A 22,890-nucleotide genomic window follows, 5' to 3' on the forward strand; every position below is an offset into this window, starting at 1 on the left:
TTTTACTGAATAGTGAAACAAAGGATCCCTAGATTCAGTAATATTTGGTCCAAGAACAAAGGCTCAGTATCTCAAGTTTTGCTTAACTTCTGTATTTTTTTATCCATGGTAAGATGCTGTTTCAGAATTGCATTTTCCTCCATTCACCAGCTGGAAGTTACCCACTGCAATATTAAAATGTACATAACAGAACCATCCTAGATTCCATCACAGATCTGGTGGCTATCTTCAGTTCGAACACAAGACTGGAACAGGTGGTTTCAGTGTCCTTCATACTGTGTAACTAAGTAACTGGTCATGGACATCAACAATTGGTAACCTACAAAGACTAGGCCAACCCAGGAAGCACACACGTAAGTTGAAGCACTGGAAAACTGCCTTAGATACCATATCACAACCAGGATTCACCTTTTCAGGGAATGAGTGACAAGGATAAGGAAAAGCAAAACTATTGGAGAAGTATTACTGGGGCTAGAAGAAATTGACACATAATAATAATAGATTGATCAGCATTAGGTTGAACAAGGTATACCAGCATATTCAGGAATAAATAGTTGTAAATTTAGAACTGACCTTTGGTGATCCACAGTCACATTCCTCCCCCATATCCACCAGCTTGTTGCCACAGAAGGGAGGGCTATATTCTTCCTCAGGTGTAGGAATGTTTAAAAGGCAAGAGCCCCCTCGATTTAAGATCATAGCTTCAAAGTCATCAGCACTACAGCTGCTGAAGTTCGTCGCACCTCTGTATCAGGATTATAAACCAAGGGAATCAGGTCATTAAAGCAAATCAAACTGAGAAATCTTAGAAGATCATTTTGAGGTCAACTTTGAGCACATCATGCACAGTTCTCTATATGGTATTAGGTAAGTAATGCATTGATATCATGAACACAGGGGGCACGGTGCACTAAACAGAGGTATTTCTGAACCGTTACTTACGTGGCTCCAGCATTCATAATGCATGCTTCTGCTTCACAGTTACAGTTCCGGTCATTATCGTGGTTCATTCCCAAGTTATGGCCCAGCTCATGAGCGACAATGGATGCAAAATAAAGAATGTTCTGTGAAAACTAGAAAATAAACCAGATTAAAGAACATGCATATAAAGATCCAAAATTCATAACCACGGATATCTCCACCATACTGAATACAGAGAACAAACTGTATAGCTTCACCACACTAAGACATTAAATTTCCTTAAGAAGTTTCTCAGTTCCTCACAACCTACAACTTCCATAATAGATTTAATCACTTGATTGGCACCTCTGTCATCAGAACAATGTGCTCTGCCACTGAGACACCATACTGTACTGTCTACAGAATGCAGCAACTAGTCATTCTTAGTCCTACAATATCTTCGAGCCCATACTCCATATAACCCAGAAAAACAATTGCAGTAATTCTCTGGGAACATCAAAACTTCCATGATTTCCTCCAAGTCCCTCAGTATCTTAACATGAAAACATTGCCAATGCACCACGAAATGCTTGGAGATTCCTGCTCAACATTCCCTTACTGACTGGAGAGGTTTAAGCCAACCCACCACCCATTTTCCCAGGGTCATCGAACCAGATAATCAATGGCCTGCTTGCTCACTTAGTAAATAAAAATAAAAATGCTACTTTTATTTTTAAGGGAAACATGGAAACTGTTAAGAGCTTCGAAAGATTTTAAGGTTTTCAATATGGTAAGCATGACTGTGGTTTGGCAGGCTCCTTGTGATAAGAGCTTGAGCAGAACTGTGGCCTCTGCTCATCCAAAGAGTGAGCAAATCAGTGACAAAAATAAGTAATTACCCAACTAGAAAATAGCATGTGATTTCATCCATGAGTTTGTACTCAAAGAGTCACAGAGGATGTAGAAACTCTGAACTTCTAATTTTCCCCATTGAATCTTTCTGACTAAAGCAGGTAACACATTCATATACAAGGCAGCCAGAGGAGGAGAGGAAAGAGAAATTGGAAGTGTGATATAAATAAAGCAAATTCCCTGAAAGAACAGTGGAGTAATTTGGAACATAGTGCATTACTCCTCTTAAAGGAAACAGACACTTTCCATCGCACGAAGCTGTGCAATTATTTGGAACTATCATTTCAATTAATTTAAAGGCTGAAGGCAAGTGTGGTAGAAAATGACATCATCTGATATGATTTGGAACAATGCATGCGATCTAATGGAATTAGGGAACAGATCATGGATATATTAATAAAGGATAAAGTGAGTGAGAATTTGTATAAATGTGGGGAGCTCATAACCAATGAGCTGAGAATTTTGTGCAATATGGTGATCTGAAATTGAACTCTCATAGAGAAGTGTGGATTTGAATTCTGTTTAAATACAGTTGTCTTTTGGAGTATGACCATGAGTACTGAACTGTTGGATAGCTGCCACTTCATTTCCTGAAACAAGAGATACTTCAATATACCGTGCGTTATACTTGGATAAAATTAACACACAGAAATTTGTGTAAACCAGAAATTTGCTTTTTTGGATGGGATATTAACACAGAATTCCATGAAACAAAAAAAACACCTAACCCACAGGCAAGAACTTCACTATTCTAAGAGCTGGTGATTTGCCGTGCATTCATAGTACGCACTTTGTCTACAGCCACCATTCATTTGACAGAATTCCCAAACTCAGCTCCCAAATGGAGCAGAGAAAAGATACTCCAAAACTGAGAAAAGGGTAAAAGACTGTTTTGCCAGAATGCAGTTTCAGCACTATGTCGGAGAAGGAGTAATTCCCTCTCCCACCCACAACATTTTGCTTCACAGTTCATTTCTTCTTTCTTTTAAAAAAAATGATTCCATACCACATTGATTCCTCCACTGTGGCTCCTTGAACAAATAGTGCTCACAAAGGCCATTCCTGCAGTCTCACCAAATCCCTTCTTCCTGAAAGATGGAGAAGTAACTCAATCAACAAAAACAAGTTTTTTTTTTCATGGATATCATTTCCTCCCTACTGATGTCAGGCATATGCTTTTTCAGTAAAAATTGTCATGTTAATGACAACAGTCAAATAATCATTCAGAAGGCATTGATTAACTCTATGGGCTAATTCATTTAACATAGTGAAGCACATTACTAGTAATGAAGCAGATTTTGCGACAAACCAACTGATTTGTGTATGTAGCTTGCAGACCCACAGCTGACAAACTGCAGGGCAGCATTGCAACATTGTATATAACACAGCATAAAGTGTCCTCAAAGATGAATTCTCTGAAAGACAAGGGACACACGCAATAAAAATCTGCCTGAATGCATTCTTTGAATCGTTGCAAGAAATAATATTTAGGGTGCACCTACCATCCAAAGGGATGGCCATTTAGAATTGAGATGAGGAGAAATGTCTTCATTCAAACGGTTGTGTGAATCTTGGGAAACTGTCTACTGCAGAGAGCTGTGGATGCTCAGCTATCAAGTCTTTTCAAAATAGAGAAAGACAGATTTTTAGATATTTAAGGGAGTCAAAAATATGCGAACAGTGGGAAGGTAGCAGATGAAGAACGATCTTATTGAATCGTGGAGCAGGATTAAGGTGCCAATGACCTTCTCCTGTTTTTATTTCCAAACAACTGGAGAAGTATGTGGTTGCTTTTTAAAATACATGGAAAAGGAAAAGTGGAAAAATTGAGCTGTATTTTCAGAAGGAGAACACTTCTGAACTTTACTAAATGGACAAACGGCTTCTCCTGTTGATGAATTAAGAAACAAACTTGGTTTTAAAATAACTTTTTCCAACTGCAAATGTTGAATAATTTCCTTCCCCACAACAACTTCACCTTCTTTTCCAGGACCTTAGCAAATTAACAATCAGGATTTGGTCATAATGAGATGGCATGAAATAAATCACTGAAGAGGACAGAAAACCTAATGAGATTTCTCCACATCTTTGGAAAATATCAAAGTGAGCCTCCTTCAGAAAAGTTAGCTTTCATTACACAATGCATCACATTTCAAGCATTCTCCACTGAGACACCAAAAAACTCACAGAATTAAATGCGCAGTGTCATGCCTGCGACGAGGCAATAAGTCCCTCTCTCGCCATTGTACAAAACGCCCCAACACTTCACCTGCTCCTCCTTCAATGCTGATTTGATTCTTCCTTGACCATATTTCCAAACCAACCAGAACAATGCGGATGTTCATGGAACTGTACATCTGAGGAGGGAGAAATGCAGTTCACTTGTGACTATAGCTCCAATTTATTTCTTGTTGAATGGCCAAAAGTTCAATTTAATCAAAACACTGGCAATGTACTCAATGGCAAAGAAAGAATTCCATATGATTCCACAATTATATGTATTTTCCTTAGCTTCTCGTGGGAGTTTTCCAATGTCAAAGGCAGACCACAACAACTGGAAGGAGTAATCATCACAGTGCCAGGTACTCAGACGACTGATTGAGAGGGGTATGTACATGGTCCATGTGTCTGCATGAGTTTAGCCCAGATGCTGCGGTTTGATCCCACAGGTGAGGTGAGGCGGACTGGCCATGATAAATTGCCCTGTAGTATCCAGGGATGTGCAGGCTAGATGGATTAGCCATGGGAAATTCAATTATAGAGATGGGGAGGTGGGGGGTGGGGGGTCTGGATGGGATGCTCTTTGGATGGTCAGTGGAGACTCAATGGGCCAAATGGCCTTCTTCCACAGTGGAGTGATCCTATCATCCTTTGAGGGAAAAAAATTGAATGATTTATACTTTTGATGTGTCAGTCCACAGAGAACACAATCTTGTTTCAACAAGTGGCCATTCATGATGAAATCTTGCTGAATTTCACTTGTTAAGAAACTACAATCACCAAAACAACCTGAGAAACATACCAAGCAGCATCAGCAAAGGCAAAAAATCTTCATCTTCACTGGCTCAAAATCCTGAAATTTCCTCATGGCACTGTGGGACTGTATATATTACAAGGATAAGAGTGAAGAGTTATGGGAGGCAGACAGGACAATGGAGTTGAGGACACAATCAGATCAGCTGCGATCTTATTGAATGGTAAAGCATGGTTGAGGCTCCAAATGGTCTACTCCTGCTCTTAAATCTGATATTCCTCCATCCTATGTTCTGAAATAGGTTTTAATGGTTCCACAAATGACATCAACTGCAAGACAACAACCATCGAAAATGGCCACATCCCACAAACAAATGGAGAAAATGAATCAACATCATGAATTTTCAATTTGTGAATATTTAGGTGTGCTCCAAATTTGGTGCACCTCCATTTTTGCAGCATTTGTTGCTGTAGGGATTATTTTTCTCAAATAAGCACAAGGCTAAGAGGAGACGCAATAGAAGTTTAGAGCTAGGGAAGTGATAGCTGGGCCTGTTGCTGAGATAGTCGATAGTCACAGATGAGGTGCCAGAAATCTGGAAGTGGCTAACGTGGTGCTACTATTTAAAAAAGGTGGTAAGGAAAAGTTAGGGAACTTTTTGAGCCAGTCATCAGTTGTGGGCAAGTTGTTGGAGGGGATCCTAAGGGACAGGATATACATGTATTTGGAAAGGCAAGGACTGATTAGGGATAGGCAACATGGTTTTGTCCATGGGAAACCAGGTCCAACAAACTTGATAGTGTTTTCTGAAGAAGTAACAAAGAGGACTGATGAGGGCACAGTGGTGGTCGTGATCTACATGGACTTCAGTGAGGTATTCGACAAGGTTCCCCATGGTCGACTGGTTAACAAAGTTAGATCTCATGGAATACAGGGAGGATGCTTGATGTTATCTCTCATTATGACAACTACTGAATCCTTGGTACTAGTTGTCAACTTTGTACCAAAAGCTCAGCTTGGTCAGAGGTCCCTGATGACTGAGAGTTGCTGCACAGCAGAGCCAGACTCAAGATGCAAGAACTCACTGACTATTAAATATTAAATATAGGTCTAGTAAATATTAAATGAACCGCAATAAACACCTAATCATTTTTACCTTTTCTGATGGCACATATGACTAAGAGATTACCCAGAATAGAAAAACATTTAAAAATCATTTCTGGGTATGCAAAACAATTGTTCAGTGAAATTTTCTGTGCAAACTATTCCTTTGCTAATGGAAATTCTACTATTAAAATGAATAAAAAGTTGGTTTGCTGAACTGATGTTGTTTGTATAAGACTGGAAGGAAGTGGAGAGATGTCAAGTGTGGGTGCTGTGAACCATTCAAATCAAATGCTCCATTAGTTGTTGTAGCAAAGCTCTGTTTCCAGTTATCTGTTTGCTCATCCCTACACTATAGAGACAGCCATTAAGCACTGACATGAGAAAGATTTCTTTCACTTGGAGGAGAGCGAATATCTTACTCTCTAACTTGAAGTGCTTTGGAAGCTCAGTAATTTAGTGTGTTCAAGATAGGTTTCTAGATTCAAATGATATCAAGGGACAAGGGAGATAGCTCAGAAAAATAGCATTGAAGCAGATGATCTGCCATGATCTTGAACAGCACAGCAGGCTTCAGGGGCTGAATGGTCTAATCCTGCTCCTATGTTCCCATGAGATAGTCTGGAGTACACAGTCAGCCAGCTGAAGCAGTTGGTTGCAAATATTTTTTAAGATTTGAAAGCTTCATATCCTGCTCCTCAGAGAAAAGCAGGCACTTTATTCTGGTTCGATGCAACACAGTTGGAAAATTATTGACTGTCTTCGCTTTGTTTGCCCTTGGTTTGCACCAGCCTTGTGCCTCTGTTCTAAACCTTTACACAGTGGAATTCGGGGAAACTCTCCCGTTAAGAAAGCAAATGCAATACCAAACACTCCTTAATAATTCAGAATCTAGTGCATTAACTCAAAACATGTCCAACTTAATTCAAGTCAAAAATTGAATACAAGTGGAAAGCTAATTCAGACTAAAATCACTGCAAGCTTTCAAACTCTTCCAACCCAAGGAAAGGCAAGTAGGGTTTGTAAAGATTCTGGTCTAATAATGATGGAAGATTGTTCAGTATTTAGTAGAATTTCTTCAGGTCCTTGTAGAATTGCCCTGTTACAATTTAAAACCTATATACACAGAAACTATGAAAAGCCAATTTCTTGTTCTTCACTGCCCAGCGGTGTTGCTTGGCCTATGAATATAGCCAGGCTGCGAGAAGTCTCCAAACTGGGAGACTTGGGACAAAGATACACGAGCATTACAAGCCTGAAGTCAAGAAAAGGCAACAGTAATTTTCCACATAGCATGAAGTGAAATTGTGGAAATGCACTTACTCCATCAAGGTAATTAGCAAGCTGAACCATCTGTTCCCTCACAGCAGTCTCATTCTTGGTCATATCATACTGGAACACATTTAAAAAAAACAAAATTTAAGGGGAGCAACTACATATAGACACCTCATTTCATTTTGGTTACAGAAAGCTGCTTTCATACTTACCAGGTCCTTATCGACAACCAAAAAGAGCTCAACATATCGAGTCTGGGGCAATATGGCCCGTTTGTTCTGTGAACACAAGGTAAAAACTTGTAAACCTTCTGTGACAGTTGAAGATCTATTTTTCCCGGGTGCAAACACACAGTGTAGATAAGAATAAACAGTCTGGATTATGACCGTTGGTTGCCATCATTACCCATGCTATTGTACTTAAATCACTTTAGCTTTGAGAATAATAAGTAGATCATTTCATATACCTGTAATTTTATTGGTTTTAAATGTCAACCCGAGATACTCACTCACTTCATTTTAAAACAAATCTATTCACTTCTATGAAAACAGAAGAGACATTAGAAAATCATAAAACAAACAGTAATTTTGAAGAATCACATTTGTTCTGCGACAACTCCGATAACCTTTGCCACCATATTATATCTGGTAAAAATGTGACATAATTGATCTCTGCCTTCATTCTTTGAGTGGTGCATATGGCATGATTTGGGAGGAGTGCAGGTTGATTTCCAGTTCTTCCACTTTTGCAATGAAAGCTCTTGGCTTGGCTATGGTCAGAATCCTATTCAGTGTGAAAGAACCATGTGAATCTGGAATGTCCCAGTTAATAATAAGTTGAGTGAGCTCCAGGGACTGCAACAGATATTTTATGCTCCAGAATATACAGATCAGGTGCAACAGTGCAGCTTTCAAGCTATCCCAGAAATGTTTTGGTTGGATATGCAGACCATTCAATACATGCTGAAAGGTACAAATAAATTTATTCCAAAATCGAAACCATCCACAGAGACAACAGTGCATTTGAAATATTTTGGTTCTTTTAGCATCAACGGTTGGACATTTTCCTGCAATGTGGAGGGAAAATGATTAGTCACAATACAAGCTTTATTCTTTGAATGTTTGTGATCTCTGGGGAGGCAGTGCAGGTTTGGAAACTTTTAAGTCGGCAAACATTGTGATTTTCAGCCATTTACATAATTAGGTGGAAAGATTTCAAGTAATGCTTATTCAAAGTGATGCCCATCCCAATTTTGGTGTCAGCTGTGGCTCAGGTTTCAGACTGAGCATGGAGTCAGAAAATCATCTGCAGACCTCACAAAAGGGAGGCAATGGCTTAATGGTAATATTGCAAGACAGTTAATCCAGAAATTCAGCTGATTGCCTGGGGATCCAGGTTTAAATCTATGCTGGAAATTTAATTCAATAAAAAAAACTGTAATTAAGATTCTACTGACAACCAGGAAACCATTGTTGATTGTTGGAAAAACCCACCTGGCTCACTAATGTCCTTCAGGATCTGCCATCCTAATCTGGACTGAACAACATGTGACTCCAGGCCCACAGCTTTGTGGCTGACCCTGAAAAGGCTGAGCGAATCACTCAGTTGTATCAGTTACTCTAAAATCTCAAAGAAATGAAACCAAATGGACCATCTTGGCACCAGAAAAAAACAAAAGAGCCCTATCGAACCTGAAAAATCCTCAATACTAATATCTGGGGGCTTGTCGAAGGGACATTTATTCAGACCGCAGGATTCTTGTTACGTACACTCACAGCACGTTTATTACTTGCAATGCGAGGGTCTCAACCTTAAAGGGACATTGGTTGCCTTTGCCCGAAAAGTATGTCTTTTGGTGATTACAATCACATTTTTATACACAAATCTGCGACAATTATACTCCGGTTTCTTCCTATTGACCAATTACATAATGATTTTCAAGCCTTGGTAATAGATCAATCACATTGTGTTTTGCGTACATGGCACTTACCATCAGATCATTTACCTCAAACTTCTGCGACACAGTTTGAATGTGGTTTACTTTCCTGTTGTGTCGCTGAATTGGGACAAGTTGCAGTAAGCTAGCTTGGCTGTATGTTTGCTTAAGTGGAACCAGGTCTGATTAACCCTACGTTGTCTGAGTGTTTAGCTGCATGTTTACTGTCCCCACTTTAGAATACCTGAGGTGATCTACTTTTATGTTTTGGCTCAGTTTTTGAATTCTTCCGCAGGCTCATGCCAAAACTGGAAGACGTGTTTCACAAACCAGTCTGACAGTCATACTCAAAGAATCATACCTGACAGACAATGTCCCAGACACCAACATCACCACTGCTGGATGTAGAAACTTAGAATCCCTACTGTGAGAAGTAGGCTATTTGGCCCACTAAGTCCACACCGACCCTCCAAAGAGCACTCACACAAAATTCTGCTGCAAGTTTTACTATAAGTAATAACTGATAGCACAATAAAAGTGCACTGAAAATCTCTTCAACCTCTGAGATTTGCAACAGCCTGCTCAAATCATCTGAAGGATGTTTAATGCTGAAGTTTTTTTTAAGAAATAGACTTCAGGTTCTTTTGTGTATGAATTGAGTAGATTGTTCCAAATCTCAGAGCTGTGTAGAGTAACAGAGGCTGCAGGATTGGGGCCAACTCAGGAAAACAGTGAAACATGCTGTACTTATGTGCATTTAAAGGAAGGAGAAGTTGATTTTCTCATTATATCCTGTTCCTATATGAACTCTTCAACTCAGTGATGTTTTCAGTGTGCTTTTATTACACTATCACTTGTAAAATTTACAGCAGAATTTTGTGTGAAACTTAGGACTCATACAAGAAGAATGCTGGGAGTTGAAATGTTTACTCTACACGTGGTACTATGTGAGCATCTCAAAACACATTACAAATATGGTTTGATTTCAAAACGCAGAACATATTTTAGACAAATGATGACTTTCCCTGAAAGTTCTGTTTCTATATTTTAGTTTATGCCCGTAATCCCCTTAATATTTTCAACACTCAAATCAAATTGCACCTCAACTTGTTAAATCCAGGGAATACTGTACAACACAAATTTTTGTCAGGTGCCCCCTGATTTAACACTCGGAAGTTCAGTGTCATTCAGCATTGAACATAAAATCTGAATTACTATCAAGGTTCATTTAGATGGCCATTTTATGCGTAAATATGCAGATCATGACTGGATTCAAGTATTTGAAAGTGATTTGGGAGTTGCAAACGTGAAACCATTCCAGACCTCACTTTATGCAGTTATCAAGAACAGCATCCAGTGAAGTAAAACAATGATATATAACATCAGGTGTCTCTCATCTCGATTATTATCATCCTTCATTCCAGCCAGATTCCACTTTCCCTCAAGTTTCCTCAGAGGTGATGAAGTTAACTCAGACTGCAGAAAAGAAATTGGAAGTGCAGGGAGGAATAACTCACCATCAAAGATGTAATTGCTGCAAAGGTGACGGGGATATACTAGCCACTGAGTGATCCTACATCCCTCCTCACCTGTGTTTCCACCTTGTGGAATTATCTATGTGCTCTCCAACTCTTTTTGGCTGCATGATAGCTCATATTTTATATTATGAACTTCAGGTGTGATGTTCCTATTTATGCTGAAAAGCATTTCCCATTAGGCAGTGTGGTGAAGATTGACATTGAGCAGTAAAAGAAAACCATTGAGTACATTTAAGTCTGAGATAGGTTGTTATGTATCAAGGGGATCAAAGGTTATGGGGTGAAAGCGGGATGATGGCGTTGAGAAACATCAGCCATGTTTGAATGATGGAGTAGACTTAATGGGCTGAATGGCCTAATTTCTGCTTCTATGTCTTATGGAATCATTATCATGAGTTTGACCCACACCAGAATCCAAGCAAGAAATAGTACCAAATTCATGAAAATGACTCCTGTATCGTTTTCTTTTGCTGCTCAATTTCAATCTTCACCACACTGCATAATGAATAATGCTTTTCAGCATAAGTACAAACATCTTAAGTTCATAAAATAAAATTATTTCCACAATAATCATCCTTTACACTTCATCAAAGAAGTTTTTTAAACCATGCAGGTTGGAAGATCCAACATAGACTTAGTGAGAGGGCTCAATTTTACCAAGAAATATGAAATACTGAGATAGCAATATCAGAGTCTGAATCCAACTGTGGCAGCTGAACAGCTTGACTTCAGTTATTTAATCAACTGTAATTTTAATAAATAACCATTGATGAAAAATGTGACACTCCAATATCAAGGGATAGTCGCAAAATGGTAATCTCACTGGACGAGTTACGTGGAGCCCCCTAGCTAATGTTCTGGGTTGGTTTCCATCCCACCATGGTCAACACTGAAATGAAAATTCAGTAAAAATCTGGAACGAAAAGCTAGTCTAATGGTGACCATGTATCCATTATAAATAGTTGTAAAAACAACTTTGTCTCAATCATGTCCCTTGGAGAAGGAAGTTTGCCATCCTTAATTGGTCAGGCTGACGTGTGACTGCTGACTCTCTGCCCAGCAACCACTCAGTTCACAGGCAGTTAAGAATGGACCATAAATGCTGGCCAAGCCATCAGTACCCACATCCCATGAAAAAAATGAAGAAACGTGTCATAAACATCCATCTGATTAACGAATGGTAACGGATATCTGCCATCATTACCCTGTCTAGCTTTCTTGTGAAAACCAAAAGAATAGTGGATGCTGGATTTTGAGGAAAGGTCATTTGAACCAAAATGTTAACTCTGATTTCTCTCCCCAGACCTGCTGAGCTTTTCCAGCAAATTATGTTCTTGATTTTGGCTTACTTGTGAGTCTTAGTACAAAGTAATCTAATTGACTTCTAACTGACAAACACCAGAAGTTAAAAGGTTGGTTAGACAATGTCCAAGCATGTATTTTCGCTTGTCAGTGGTTTTTAGATTCACATCACAAAACTCCAACAACCAAGAAGTCAGCTGCTTGGCAACTAGTAACCTGATGTAAGTTACAGGAAACATTTGTTTTCCTCAAATCAGTGACCATACTCGTGCCCATAAATATAATCCAAGAATAAATATAAAATGTAATAACATACATGTATATCCACTTAGTTCATGCCCAATTATCCCTATTATTTTTATGCATATATTAGAACAAGGAGGGTAGCAAGGTAAAGAATAGGCCCACACAAAGCTAACAGAGGGAAGCTATGCGTGGAGCCACATGAAGTGGGAGAGATCCTTAATACTTTGTATTGGTATTCACCAAGGAGAAGGTCATGACTAATGTTGAGGTCAGGGATGAGTGTGTGAATACTCTGGCGAATGTCAATATACTAAAGGAGGAAGATTTGGGTATTCTAAATTGCACTTAGGTAGACAAGTCCCCAGGGCCAGATAGGATCTATCCCAGGTTACTGCAAGAGGCAAGGGAAGAAATGGCTGGGGTGTTATTAGATATCTTCACATCCTCTTGGGCCACAGAGGACTGGAGATTGATCAATATTGTTCCCTTGTTTAAGAAAATTATAGGCCAGTGAGCCTCATGTCTGTGGTGGGGAAGCTCTTGGAGAAGATTCCGAGGGACAAAATATATGCACATTTGGAAGAAAATGGACTAGTTAGTGAGAGGCAGCATGGATTTGTACAAGGAAGGTCATGGCTCACCAATGTGATTGAATTTTTCGAAGACGGGGCAAAGATAGTCGGCGACGGTAGGGCTGTGGATATGGTTTACATGACTTCAGCATGGCATTTGATCAAGTCCCACATAGCAGATTGCTACAAATAAAATGACATGGATTCGGGGTGGGCTAGGTAGATGGATACAAAACTGGCTTCCACAGAAAACAGAGGGTAGTAGTAAAAGGGTGATTTTCAGAATGGGAATTGGTAACTAGTGGTGTTCCACAGGGATCAGTCTTGGGTCTTCTGTTGTTTGTAGTACATATAAATGATCTAAAGGAAAATGCAGATGGTCTGATTACAAAGTTTGCAGATGACATGTAAATTGATGGAGTTGCTGATAGTACCGACAATTGTGAAAGGATACAATAGGATACAGATAGATCGGTAATTTGGGCACAGAATTGGCAGATGGAGTTTAATCCAGACAAATGCAAGGTGATGCATTTTAGAGGATCAAATTTAGGTGTTAATCATACTGTAAATGGCAGAACCCTTAGGAACATTAACATACAAACAGATCTGGGTGTGCAGGTCCACAGTTCCCTAAAAGTGGTAACACGGATGGCCAAAGTGATAAAGGCGGCATATAGCCAGACCATGGAGTACAAGAGTTGACAAACCATGTTGCACCTATATGAAACCCTTATTAGGCTGCATTTGGAGTATTGTGTGCTATTTTGGTCACCACACTATCAGAAGTATGTGAGAGCTTTGGAGAGAGTGCAGAGAAGGATGTTGCCTGGTCCCAAGGACATTGGCATTGGGAAAGGTAAAAAAACACGACTGTTTTCACTGGAAAGATGGCGGCTGAGAGGAGACCTGATAAAGGTCGACAAAATTATGAGAGGTATCGAGAGGCTTTTTCCCAGAGCTGAAGATACAATTACAAAAGGTCATAGGTTCAAACTGAGAAGAGAAAAGTTGAAGGGAGATGTACGAGGGAGGATTTTCATATAGAGAGTGGTAGGAGCCTGGAATGCACTGCCCTAAGAGGTGGTGGAAGCAAGCACTTTGGCAACATTTCAGAGGCATCTAGATGGTTACATGAACAGGGAGGGAAGAGGGGGATATGGACCAATTAAGGGCAGAAGGTTTGTTTTTTTGGTTCAGTTAGGGCATGATGATTGGCACAGGCTTGGAGGGCTGAAGGGCCTTTTCCTGTGCTGTACTTTTCTTTTGTTCTTGATTCTTTTGTTAACATGTAACTGTCACCTGGCTCCCTCACTGCAATTTGTCTCAGGTATATCTGGCAGTCAGAACTAGGTGATAACATGCATAAGTTTGTGAAAATGACCAAATCACTGAATTTTCAAGACGACGATTCACCATCCCTTCTCTCAAGCAATTACACAAGTGCAAGAAATGCTGATCTTGCCAACAGTGCCTCCATCTACTAAATGAATGGATAGAAAGCTCATCTCTGCAACCTCATACATTTTTCAATTGAAAAAAACTTCAATCAACCTGCTTAGACATATTCTGACACACCTCACAGCCAGGTGGAACTTGAACTTCGGCTTCCTGGACCACAGGTAGAAATGTTATCACTTGAGCTCCAAACTCAGTAATTAAGAGATGTACAAATGATTGGCAATAATTGAATACAAAAGGCCTTATGACTTACGCGGAGGAAGCCCATCATACTGTGACCATTATGGGAATGTTGTTCTGCACGCTCCTGATCAACTGGCTGTATAGTGCTGGCCAAATCCGATACTCCACAGACTAAATGTTCTTCAAGCAGATCCTCCATACGATAAACAATATGTTGGAAGGTACTGGAGGACTCAAGTGGTTCAATTGCATAATGAGTGTCACCTGTCTGCAGTAATCCTCTGTGGAGAAACAATAACATGTACACTTTTCTTACGTCAATCACTTTTCAAACATCTGATGTGCATTTGTCAATTATTTTTGAATTGGTGTTAATAGAAATAATCTGGAAGTGGTCAGGTTCCTACAAATTGCAAAATACAGTATCATTAACTACATAACAATGGTATGCATCGGAAGCATTTTAGTCAGGTGATGTTGTGAGGAATGCAGGACAAGGAAGCAATACTGCCTTCTACATTTGCTACATTTCTGGCTGTCCAACTGCTGCAGAGAAGAAGCCATGCAGCTTTTGGACTTTAACAAGCACATTTGAGTATTTGTCTTGGTTCAGTTAGTAGCTATTTTTGTCTTTGAGTCACAAGAGTACAGATTCAAGTCTTATGACAGTGGTATCAGTCAGAATCCAGTTGAGACTATTTCAATACTGAGGGAATGTTTCACTGATGAAGGTGCCATTTTTTGATGAGATTTCAAACTGGGAATGTGTTTGCTTTCTCGATGGACATAAGTAATTCCATTTCAAGGGCAGGAGGGCATTGTGAGGCCATGATTTATGCCTGGTAAAAAGCAGAAACACATTTTTTGATCATTATCTATTTGCTGTTCAGAGGAATGTGCACTTTGCAAACTAGGTGCTTGATGTGCACATTCAAAACATACTTCACAGGAACCAATCCTGAAGGAATGAAAGGTGCAATAGAAATGGAAGCTTTTATTTGCTTTCTTTGACTCTGCAGTCAGAAAGGCATGTAAAAAGGACAGCATCCACTGAATGACTAACAGCCTGACATAATTTGTAGCAAATAATTTCTTTCAACTCAGCTACAGTGCAAAAGTTAATAAGTCAACAACACAAACTGAGTTCCTCAGTCTTTTTTATCTGAATCTACAAATAAATACGTTTTCACTGAAAAGTACATTTTCTCAAAATATACAAGCTGTACTTATTTTAAAATTTTAATGGACTACAGCTGACTATGATATTCTTATCAAAGCCCTGGTAAAATGGTTTTAAATAATCATTGCGACAAAATATAAATTTTGGGGAGATTTTATGAGTGCCATACATCTCGACATCATTGCAATAAGTATAATTACAATAATTGGACAGAAATTTAAAAAGTTAGTCTTCAGTTATATTTCCAAAATAACCAAGATTTGGGGAACAGTCCATTAGATCAGAAGATAGCAAATGTAACTCCTTAATTAATTCAACAAGGGAGGGAGAGAGAAAGATTAGAAATGACTTAATATAGAGGGAGCTCCCCAAGCTCTTGAAGGAACTTGATAGGGTGTGCGTGGATATTAGAATCCAGAAATAGGGGTCATACTCTTACATCTTTACCCCTTATTTGTAAACAAAGTTGAGTGCAAATTGTTTCTCAAAGAGCATCATGAGTCTTTGGAAATCTCTCATCAAACAGTTAATCGTTTTTGAAAATTTTTAAAGAAGCATTGGTTAAATTATTACAAAGCAAGGGAGGATTACGTGTTATCAGAAGTAAGTGACAATGTGAAGTTGAGGTGAAAAACAGATCAGCCATGGTCTGATTAAATAGCTGAGGATGTTGGGGGAGGGGGTAGCTAATGGTCAATCTATGTACCAAACACTTACATTCGTCATGTTAATCTTCAATATATAATTCAAATTCCCTTTTTCAAAGCTACACTTGATTAGCTCTTACTCCTTACAATAAAGAAAAAAATAACAAGCATGAATTCCATATGGTAGATAGCAGTGAACACAAGCTAAACTTGGTGCATCATGGAAGCAATCTCATACAACAACATAACAAAAAAGGTCAGTCATTGCTGTGGGCTCTAGCTAGCAAACAGACTTCACCAAACCAAAATACTGCAAATTTAGATTAGATTTCCTTCGGACCAACCAGTCCGCACCAACTTTCCGAAGAGTAACCCACCCAGACCCATTTCCCTCTGACTAATGCACCTAAATAGCCAATTCACGTGGCCTGCACATCTTTGGACTGTGGGAGTAAACCGGAGCACCCGGAGGAAACCCACGCAGACATGGGGAGAATGTGCAAACTCCACACAGACAGTCGCCCAAGGCTGGAATTGAACCTGGGACCTTGATGCTGTGATGCAGCAGTGCTAACCACTGAGCCACCATGCACAAATGCTGAAGGTTTTAAATTTTTTTTAAAGTGGTGAAAATACCCTATAAACAGACAATCTAAAAAAAACAATATTTTGGTTGTTGACCTTTCATCAAAATTTTAAAGAAATGTTGCTCTAGGTTTAAATAAAGTGCAAAAGAAAGGCCAGTCTTGATAGGGTTTAGGGCAGGAGAGAGATTAAGTGGCCAAAGCAATGATGAGAAAAGGCAAAAGGAAACAGCAATATAATATGTAAACAAAATATAAGTGCAGACAATTTGCAAATAGGAATCACATAAATTTCATTGACAGTTGTTATTCAAAACCAAAAATAAAATGTCATGGCAAAGGGTTATGGTCTGAAAATGTTGAACTTGGTGTTGAGTACAGAAGACTGTGAAGTGCCTAATTCAAAGATGTAGACCTATTCCTCAAGCTGACCTTGAGTTTTATTGGAACAGCGGAGGAGAATGAAGGTAATAAGATCAGAATGAGAGTGAACTGAGAATTATTACGACAGGAAACCAAACTTGGAGTCAGTCCCAGGAATGAAAAGCTTAATGTATGAGGAACATTTGAGGATTCTGGGTCTACAACAGAGTTCAGAAAGATGCGGGCAGATCGAATTGAAACTTACAGAATACTGAATGGCCTGGACAGAGTGGATGTTGGGAAGATGTTCCCATTTGTAGAACAGATTTGGACCAGTCAACACAGCCTTCGAGAAAAGAGAGGACCTTTTAGAGTGGAGATAAAGAGAAACTTCTTCAGCCAGAGAGTAGCAAATCTATGGAATTCATTGCCACAGAAGGCTGTGGAGATCAGGTCATTGAGTACATTTAAGACTGAGATAGATAGGTTCTTGATTGTAAGGGGGATCGAAGGTTACGGAAAGAAAGTGGGAGAATGGGGTTGAGAAATGTTTCAGCCATGATTGAATGGTGGAACGGCTTTGATTGGCTGAATGGGGGTGTGTGTGTGTGTGTGTGTGTGTGTGTGTGTGTGTGTGTGTGTGTGTGTGTGTGTATAAGCACAGTTGCAGGCAGCTGAGAAGGCTGACATGGACAGGCCTTCATTGGCCAAGCTACAGAGGATCACAGTGCTGCGGTCTGCATTGAATTCCGTGCTCATGCAGATAGCAAAGAAGGAGCTTATTTTTTTAAAAACAAGGATTACATGAGCATGGTGACAAACTGGGCAAATATCTAGCATATCTCGCCAGGAAAAGGAGTGCCCCTCAAGCTATTAGGGAAAGGTCTGGGAATCTAACGTGATTCCAAAAAGATTAATGTGGCATTTCGGAGAATTATGCTAATCTGAGGGTTGTGAGTAGAGGCGGGCCAAAATGGAGTCCTTTTTCAAGGATCTGGAACTCCTGGGCATGACCTCCGAACAAGAGTCTTTTCTCAATGCCCCCTTATCAGAGCAAGAGGTGCAGGAGGCTGTGAAGCAGCTTTAGAGTGGAAAGGCGCCCAGTCCTGATGGACTTCCCAGCAAATTCTATGTGGAATTTATAAGTATATTATCAGGCCTGATGCTCAACATGTTCAATGAGTTGTACAGTCATGATCGTCCTCTGCCATCTCTAAGAGAGACCAATATTTCGCTTAATCTGAGATAAGGGAATGTCCTGGAGGACTGTGCTTCTTACAGGCCCATTTCACTCTTAAATGTTGATGTTAAAATCCTCTCTAATACTCCAGTGTTAAGGCTGGAACCTATATTACCTTCTATTGTTAAACAGGACCAGACGAGTTTCATAAAGGGTCGCAGATCCTCCAATAATGTTTGGAGGCTGTTTAATGTAATTCAAGCGTGTCAACAACATTCAACACAGGGATTGGTGATTTCTCTAGATGCATAGAAGGCAATTGACAGAGTTGAGAGGCCGTACCATTTTCATACTCTCGAGCGGTTTGGCATGGGTGAAGCCTTTATAAGATGAGTAAAGATTCTCTACGGTGAACCTTTTGCTGCGGTCAACACCAACGGGGTACAATCAAGCAATTTTAGCATTTTTAGGGGCAGCCAACAGGGCTGTCCCCTTTTGCCATTGCTTTTACACTGGTGATTGAATTGTTGGTGGAGGCCATTCGTAGGGATCCCAATAGCTCCAGAAGTGGGGTAAAAATTACGTAAGATTTCGTTGCATGGGGATAACATCCTCAATTTTTTTGTCAAATCCACCAGTTTCAGTGCTTACCTGAGACAATGCATCAACTCATCAATGCATCAACTTTTCAGGGCAGAATTAATTTTGTCAAATCAGAGGCTATGCCAATGGGTGGTCTTATGAAGGTGCTTGGTGTTGAGGGCGAATCTCGATTCCCAGTTAAGTGGTCATGGCGGGGTGGGGGGGGGGGGGGGGGGGCGGGTATATATTTGGGCATATTCATCACTCTAGTTCTTGCCAGGTTGTTTAAAACTAATTCTGACCAATTCTTTGACAAAATCAAACAAGACTTTCAAAGATGGGGAGGCGCTTCCGGTCTGGTGGTTAGATCGGATAGCTCTTATTAAGATGAATATCCTCCCCCATTTGTTGTACCCAAAACATATGCTCCCCCTGATTTTCGATAAGCAAACCTCAGCAGACTGAACAGCTGGTTTAGCTCTTTTATTTGGCATCATAAGCAGCCCTTTATTAAATTAGCTAAACTGCAATTGCCTCACAGACTAGAGGGAGCAGATCTCCTGGACATAAAAAATTATGAACTAAGCTCGCTTTTATCTTACATCAGTGACTGGGCTTGCGTGGACCCTTTTTCAATATGGTTAGATATCAAAATCACTCAGGCAAAGTGCTCCCTTAATATTTTGCTGTTTTTGGACAAAATGAGGACAGTTAAGAAATACAGAGGGAAAGCAATACTGGCAAAACATCTTTACTTACACTTACAGTGGGTAAGCTGGGTTTTCAAAGGGGGAATGACAGATTCAGGACTCAAACATTGGGCAGCTAGGGGTGTATCTTACATGGGTGATTTATTTGAGGGAGACACAATGATGTATTTTGATCAGTTAGTGCGGAAATACGAGCCATCTAGCAGGCATCTCTCCTGTTTTTTTCAAGTTAGGGATTTTATTCAAAAAAAGACTACACTTCTGACTGATCCCTACAAATCTGACATAGGAAGAAGGGTGCTCAGTGCTAAGAGTGCACTTTCTGCCAGCACTTTATATCATCAACTTGGGGGGGGGCCCTCAGATGAGTTTGATCGACTTTGCAGGGTGTGAGAGAGAGAAAACAAGGTGTTAAGGTCTCCTCAGAGGCGGGGGAGATATTTGGGAAACGCAAGAAAGATATCAATTTGCAATATGACCCATGCTTTACAGTTGAAGATTCTCCACAGGGTCTACTTGGCTCTGGATCATTTGTCAAAATTTAAACCGGGGTATCTTCAACATGCCCCAAGTGTAAAGTCAGTACGGGCACCCTTACCCACTGTCTCTAGTCCTGTCGTAGGCTTGAAACAGACTGGAGTGCTGTGGCAGGTGCAATGGAGGAGATTTTGGGTGTAAGGGTGGAGAAGGACCTGATCTCTCTTCCTCTTGGCCTGCCCAGTGTTATCCTTGTAGATGCGCATAAGAAAATACTTTTCAACATCCTCACTTTCTGTGCAAGAAAGAATATCTTTTTAGGTTGGGTGTCTGAAAATCCCCTGGGCCTGTCCGAATGGCGTAAGATTATTATGGAATATATCCCCTTGGATTTTCTTACAAGTGTGGTACATCACAAAACTGAATTTCTATAAGTAATGGCTGTCCTTTTTAGACTACCTGGACACAGACTTGTCTGTCACACTAAAAATGGCTTTTATACAGCTATAACAATTGCGCTTGACAAGTCCAATATCCAGAGAGAGGGAACTGCGAACATATCAATAGGTGAAAATTAATGTTCTCAATATTCGAGAGTTAGTGTTTTGTTTAGCTGAACTGTATTATTGTTATCTATTAGTTGTTAGTTATTATTTATTTAATTAAGTAGTTAGTTGGGTTTTAAAAATATTTTTATCTATGTTTACACGTTAATACAAGAGGGCAGTTTAAAGATCTATTTTTCAATAAAAATATATTCTGAAAGTTTTTTTTATCGACTTGTTCAGCATTGTTATCATACATCCCTGCAGCAGGTGGGACTTTAACCGGGGCCTCCACCCCTCCACTACACCACAAGTGCCCTCACGATGAGACATAGTAAGATGATTAATACATTGGAGGAGGGAGGAGATCATTATCAAGTTAAGGAACATCACTTTCACAGCATCATTGACCTCCCAAACGTGATATGTTACATGCAGTCACTGCTGTTTTGTGATTAATGCAAGAATACATGCAATCTTTACCTGAGCCCACTGCAGGTGCTAAGAGCAACCATGGAATTGTCCATTCCCTCCACGTATCCCTTAAAGTGACAATGATCCTTCAAAAATAAATAGCAAGGAAATGGTTAGACACGTCATCCAGAATCTGCAGCACTGCTTTTCACAATAAAGCTTGGTAAGGCTCCTTCAACAGCATCTTTAAACCTTCGACCTCTAACACCTCGTAGAAGAAAGGCGGCAGGCACATAGGGACACCACCGCTCCAAGACACATTCTCCTACAAGACACATACAATATACATAGCCACAGTTCAAGACTGCAGCTGACCACCACCATGGTGAAGACAGTAAGAGAAGGCAATACTCATTGATCCTGCCAGAGATGCCCACATTCAATGAATGAGTTACCAACACACTTCGACTGGATCATTTTAACTCATTCTGACCAATGACAGCTAAGCAAGAAAAGCAATGACAACATACAAGTTCCACCACTGTCGATTTGCTGTTTAACATTGTTGCTTTCTGCAGTATTATTAATTACAATTGAAGACCCATGTATACACACATTTAGCTGGATCCTGTATTCTGATAGATAATCACAATTTCATCTTGCTACATGAGCAGTACGAAATCACTATGGTCAGGTCAAACTATGAAGTAAAATTATTTCAGTCTTTCAAGCATCCCAGATCAGGTAGAGAAAGAGCTCAAACTAAAATCTAGTTTTAAACAACAGCAATACTTGGAAATGAGCGTTATTGTCATACCAGAGATTCACTAAGCTTGACCAGTTTGTTTTGCCATGACTGGAAATAGTACACTGACAATGATGACCTACCGTTCCACAAATGATCCTATATAGTATAAAATTCCCATTGTGAGTACCGAATCTCAATTTTCTTGTCTGATTGCTATGCAGGACAAAAACAACACCAGACTTCTCCAGTAACAGGGAAATAAAACTTACACAATTAACTTTAACAAGAACAAGGATTTTAGATTGTTGCAACTTAAAATCTACCCCTTCAAAATTCCCAAATAATGCATACTAAATGACAAAAGACAAATGATTTAACACATATACAATTGGTTGGAAAAGAACAGAGACAGAGCAAACAATTCTGAAAAACAAAATTAGAGAGCACAAACTGGAAATTCCTTTTTCTGTCAGAGTGATTTGGATTTTTGCCGTCGTGAAAACTTCATTTTCTCTAACATGAGGCTCATCCCTCAATTTGGTGGTTGATCAGACAAATGTAGGTCTTTCCTAGCATGCTTTTTTTTTAAAAAGCTTTCCAGCATTTCCTGACTTCTTCATCACATGGTGAGAGCAAGATGCTGTCTGACTGCAGGCTTGGGAAGATTTTACCTTTTTCTGCTCTGGGCACTGACAGTTTAATTTTAAAGCACTTCTCAGCTCAACCAATCAGAGGTCTGTTGCCAGGACGAACGTCCTTAACTTGAAAGCTTGTCGGTAGACTTCAGTTTCAACTTATCCCTCCAGTTTGTTTCCAAAAAGCAAAATTGTATTGCATGACTCAATGATACGCAACACTTGTTTTTCACATTGAAAATCTATCTAGTTTTTCAATTATGTCAGTATAATCTGCCATTCAATTTATAGTTCCAAAAAAAACAAAAAGTAATTAGTGTATTATCATGTCATTCACAGCTTCTGTTGTTTTTCACTTCTGAGAAGGGGACAAGAAATCTCAAACAAGGGTCAGTGATGGAGTACATCATGACTGTGGCATG

The 22,890-nt window shown here is 39.7% G+C and overlaps 1 protein-coding gene across 2 annotated transcripts in view; it reads right to left on the reverse strand.

Annotated features, from left to right (window-relative positions):
• The window catches only part of LOC132836841 (disintegrin and metalloproteinase domain-containing protein 9-like), a 122,228-nt gene that overhangs the window by 46,160 nt on the left and 53,178 nt on the right, over positions 1-22,890 (reverse strand). For both annotated transcript variants that reach the window (XM_060856368.1, XM_060856367.1), the window contains exons 5-12: positions 21,155-21,231; positions 14,474-14,684; positions 7,378-7,443; positions 7,214-7,282; positions 4,000-4,169; positions 2,819-2,900; positions 943-1,073; positions 574-745 (exon numbers count right to left, since the gene is read on the reverse strand). In XM_060856368.1, the coding sequence (XP_060712351.1) occupies positions 574-745; positions 943-1,073; positions 2,819-2,900; positions 4,000-4,169; positions 7,214-7,282; positions 7,378-7,443; positions 14,474-14,684; positions 21,155-21,231 (978 nt within the window). The remainder of the gene's footprint in view (positions 1-573; positions 746-942; positions 1,074-2,818; positions 2,901-3,999; positions 4,170-7,213; positions 7,283-7,377; positions 7,444-14,473; positions 14,685-21,154; positions 21,232-22,890) is intronic.

Source organism: Hemiscyllium ocellatum, chromosome 48, assembly GCF_020745735.1.
Source record: "Hemiscyllium ocellatum isolate sHemOce1 chromosome 48, sHemOce1.pat.X.cur, whole genome shotgun sequence".
In the NCBI taxonomy this organism is placed as follows: domain Eukaryota; kingdom Metazoa; phylum Chordata; class Chondrichthyes; order Orectolobiformes; family Hemiscylliidae; genus Hemiscyllium; species Hemiscyllium ocellatum.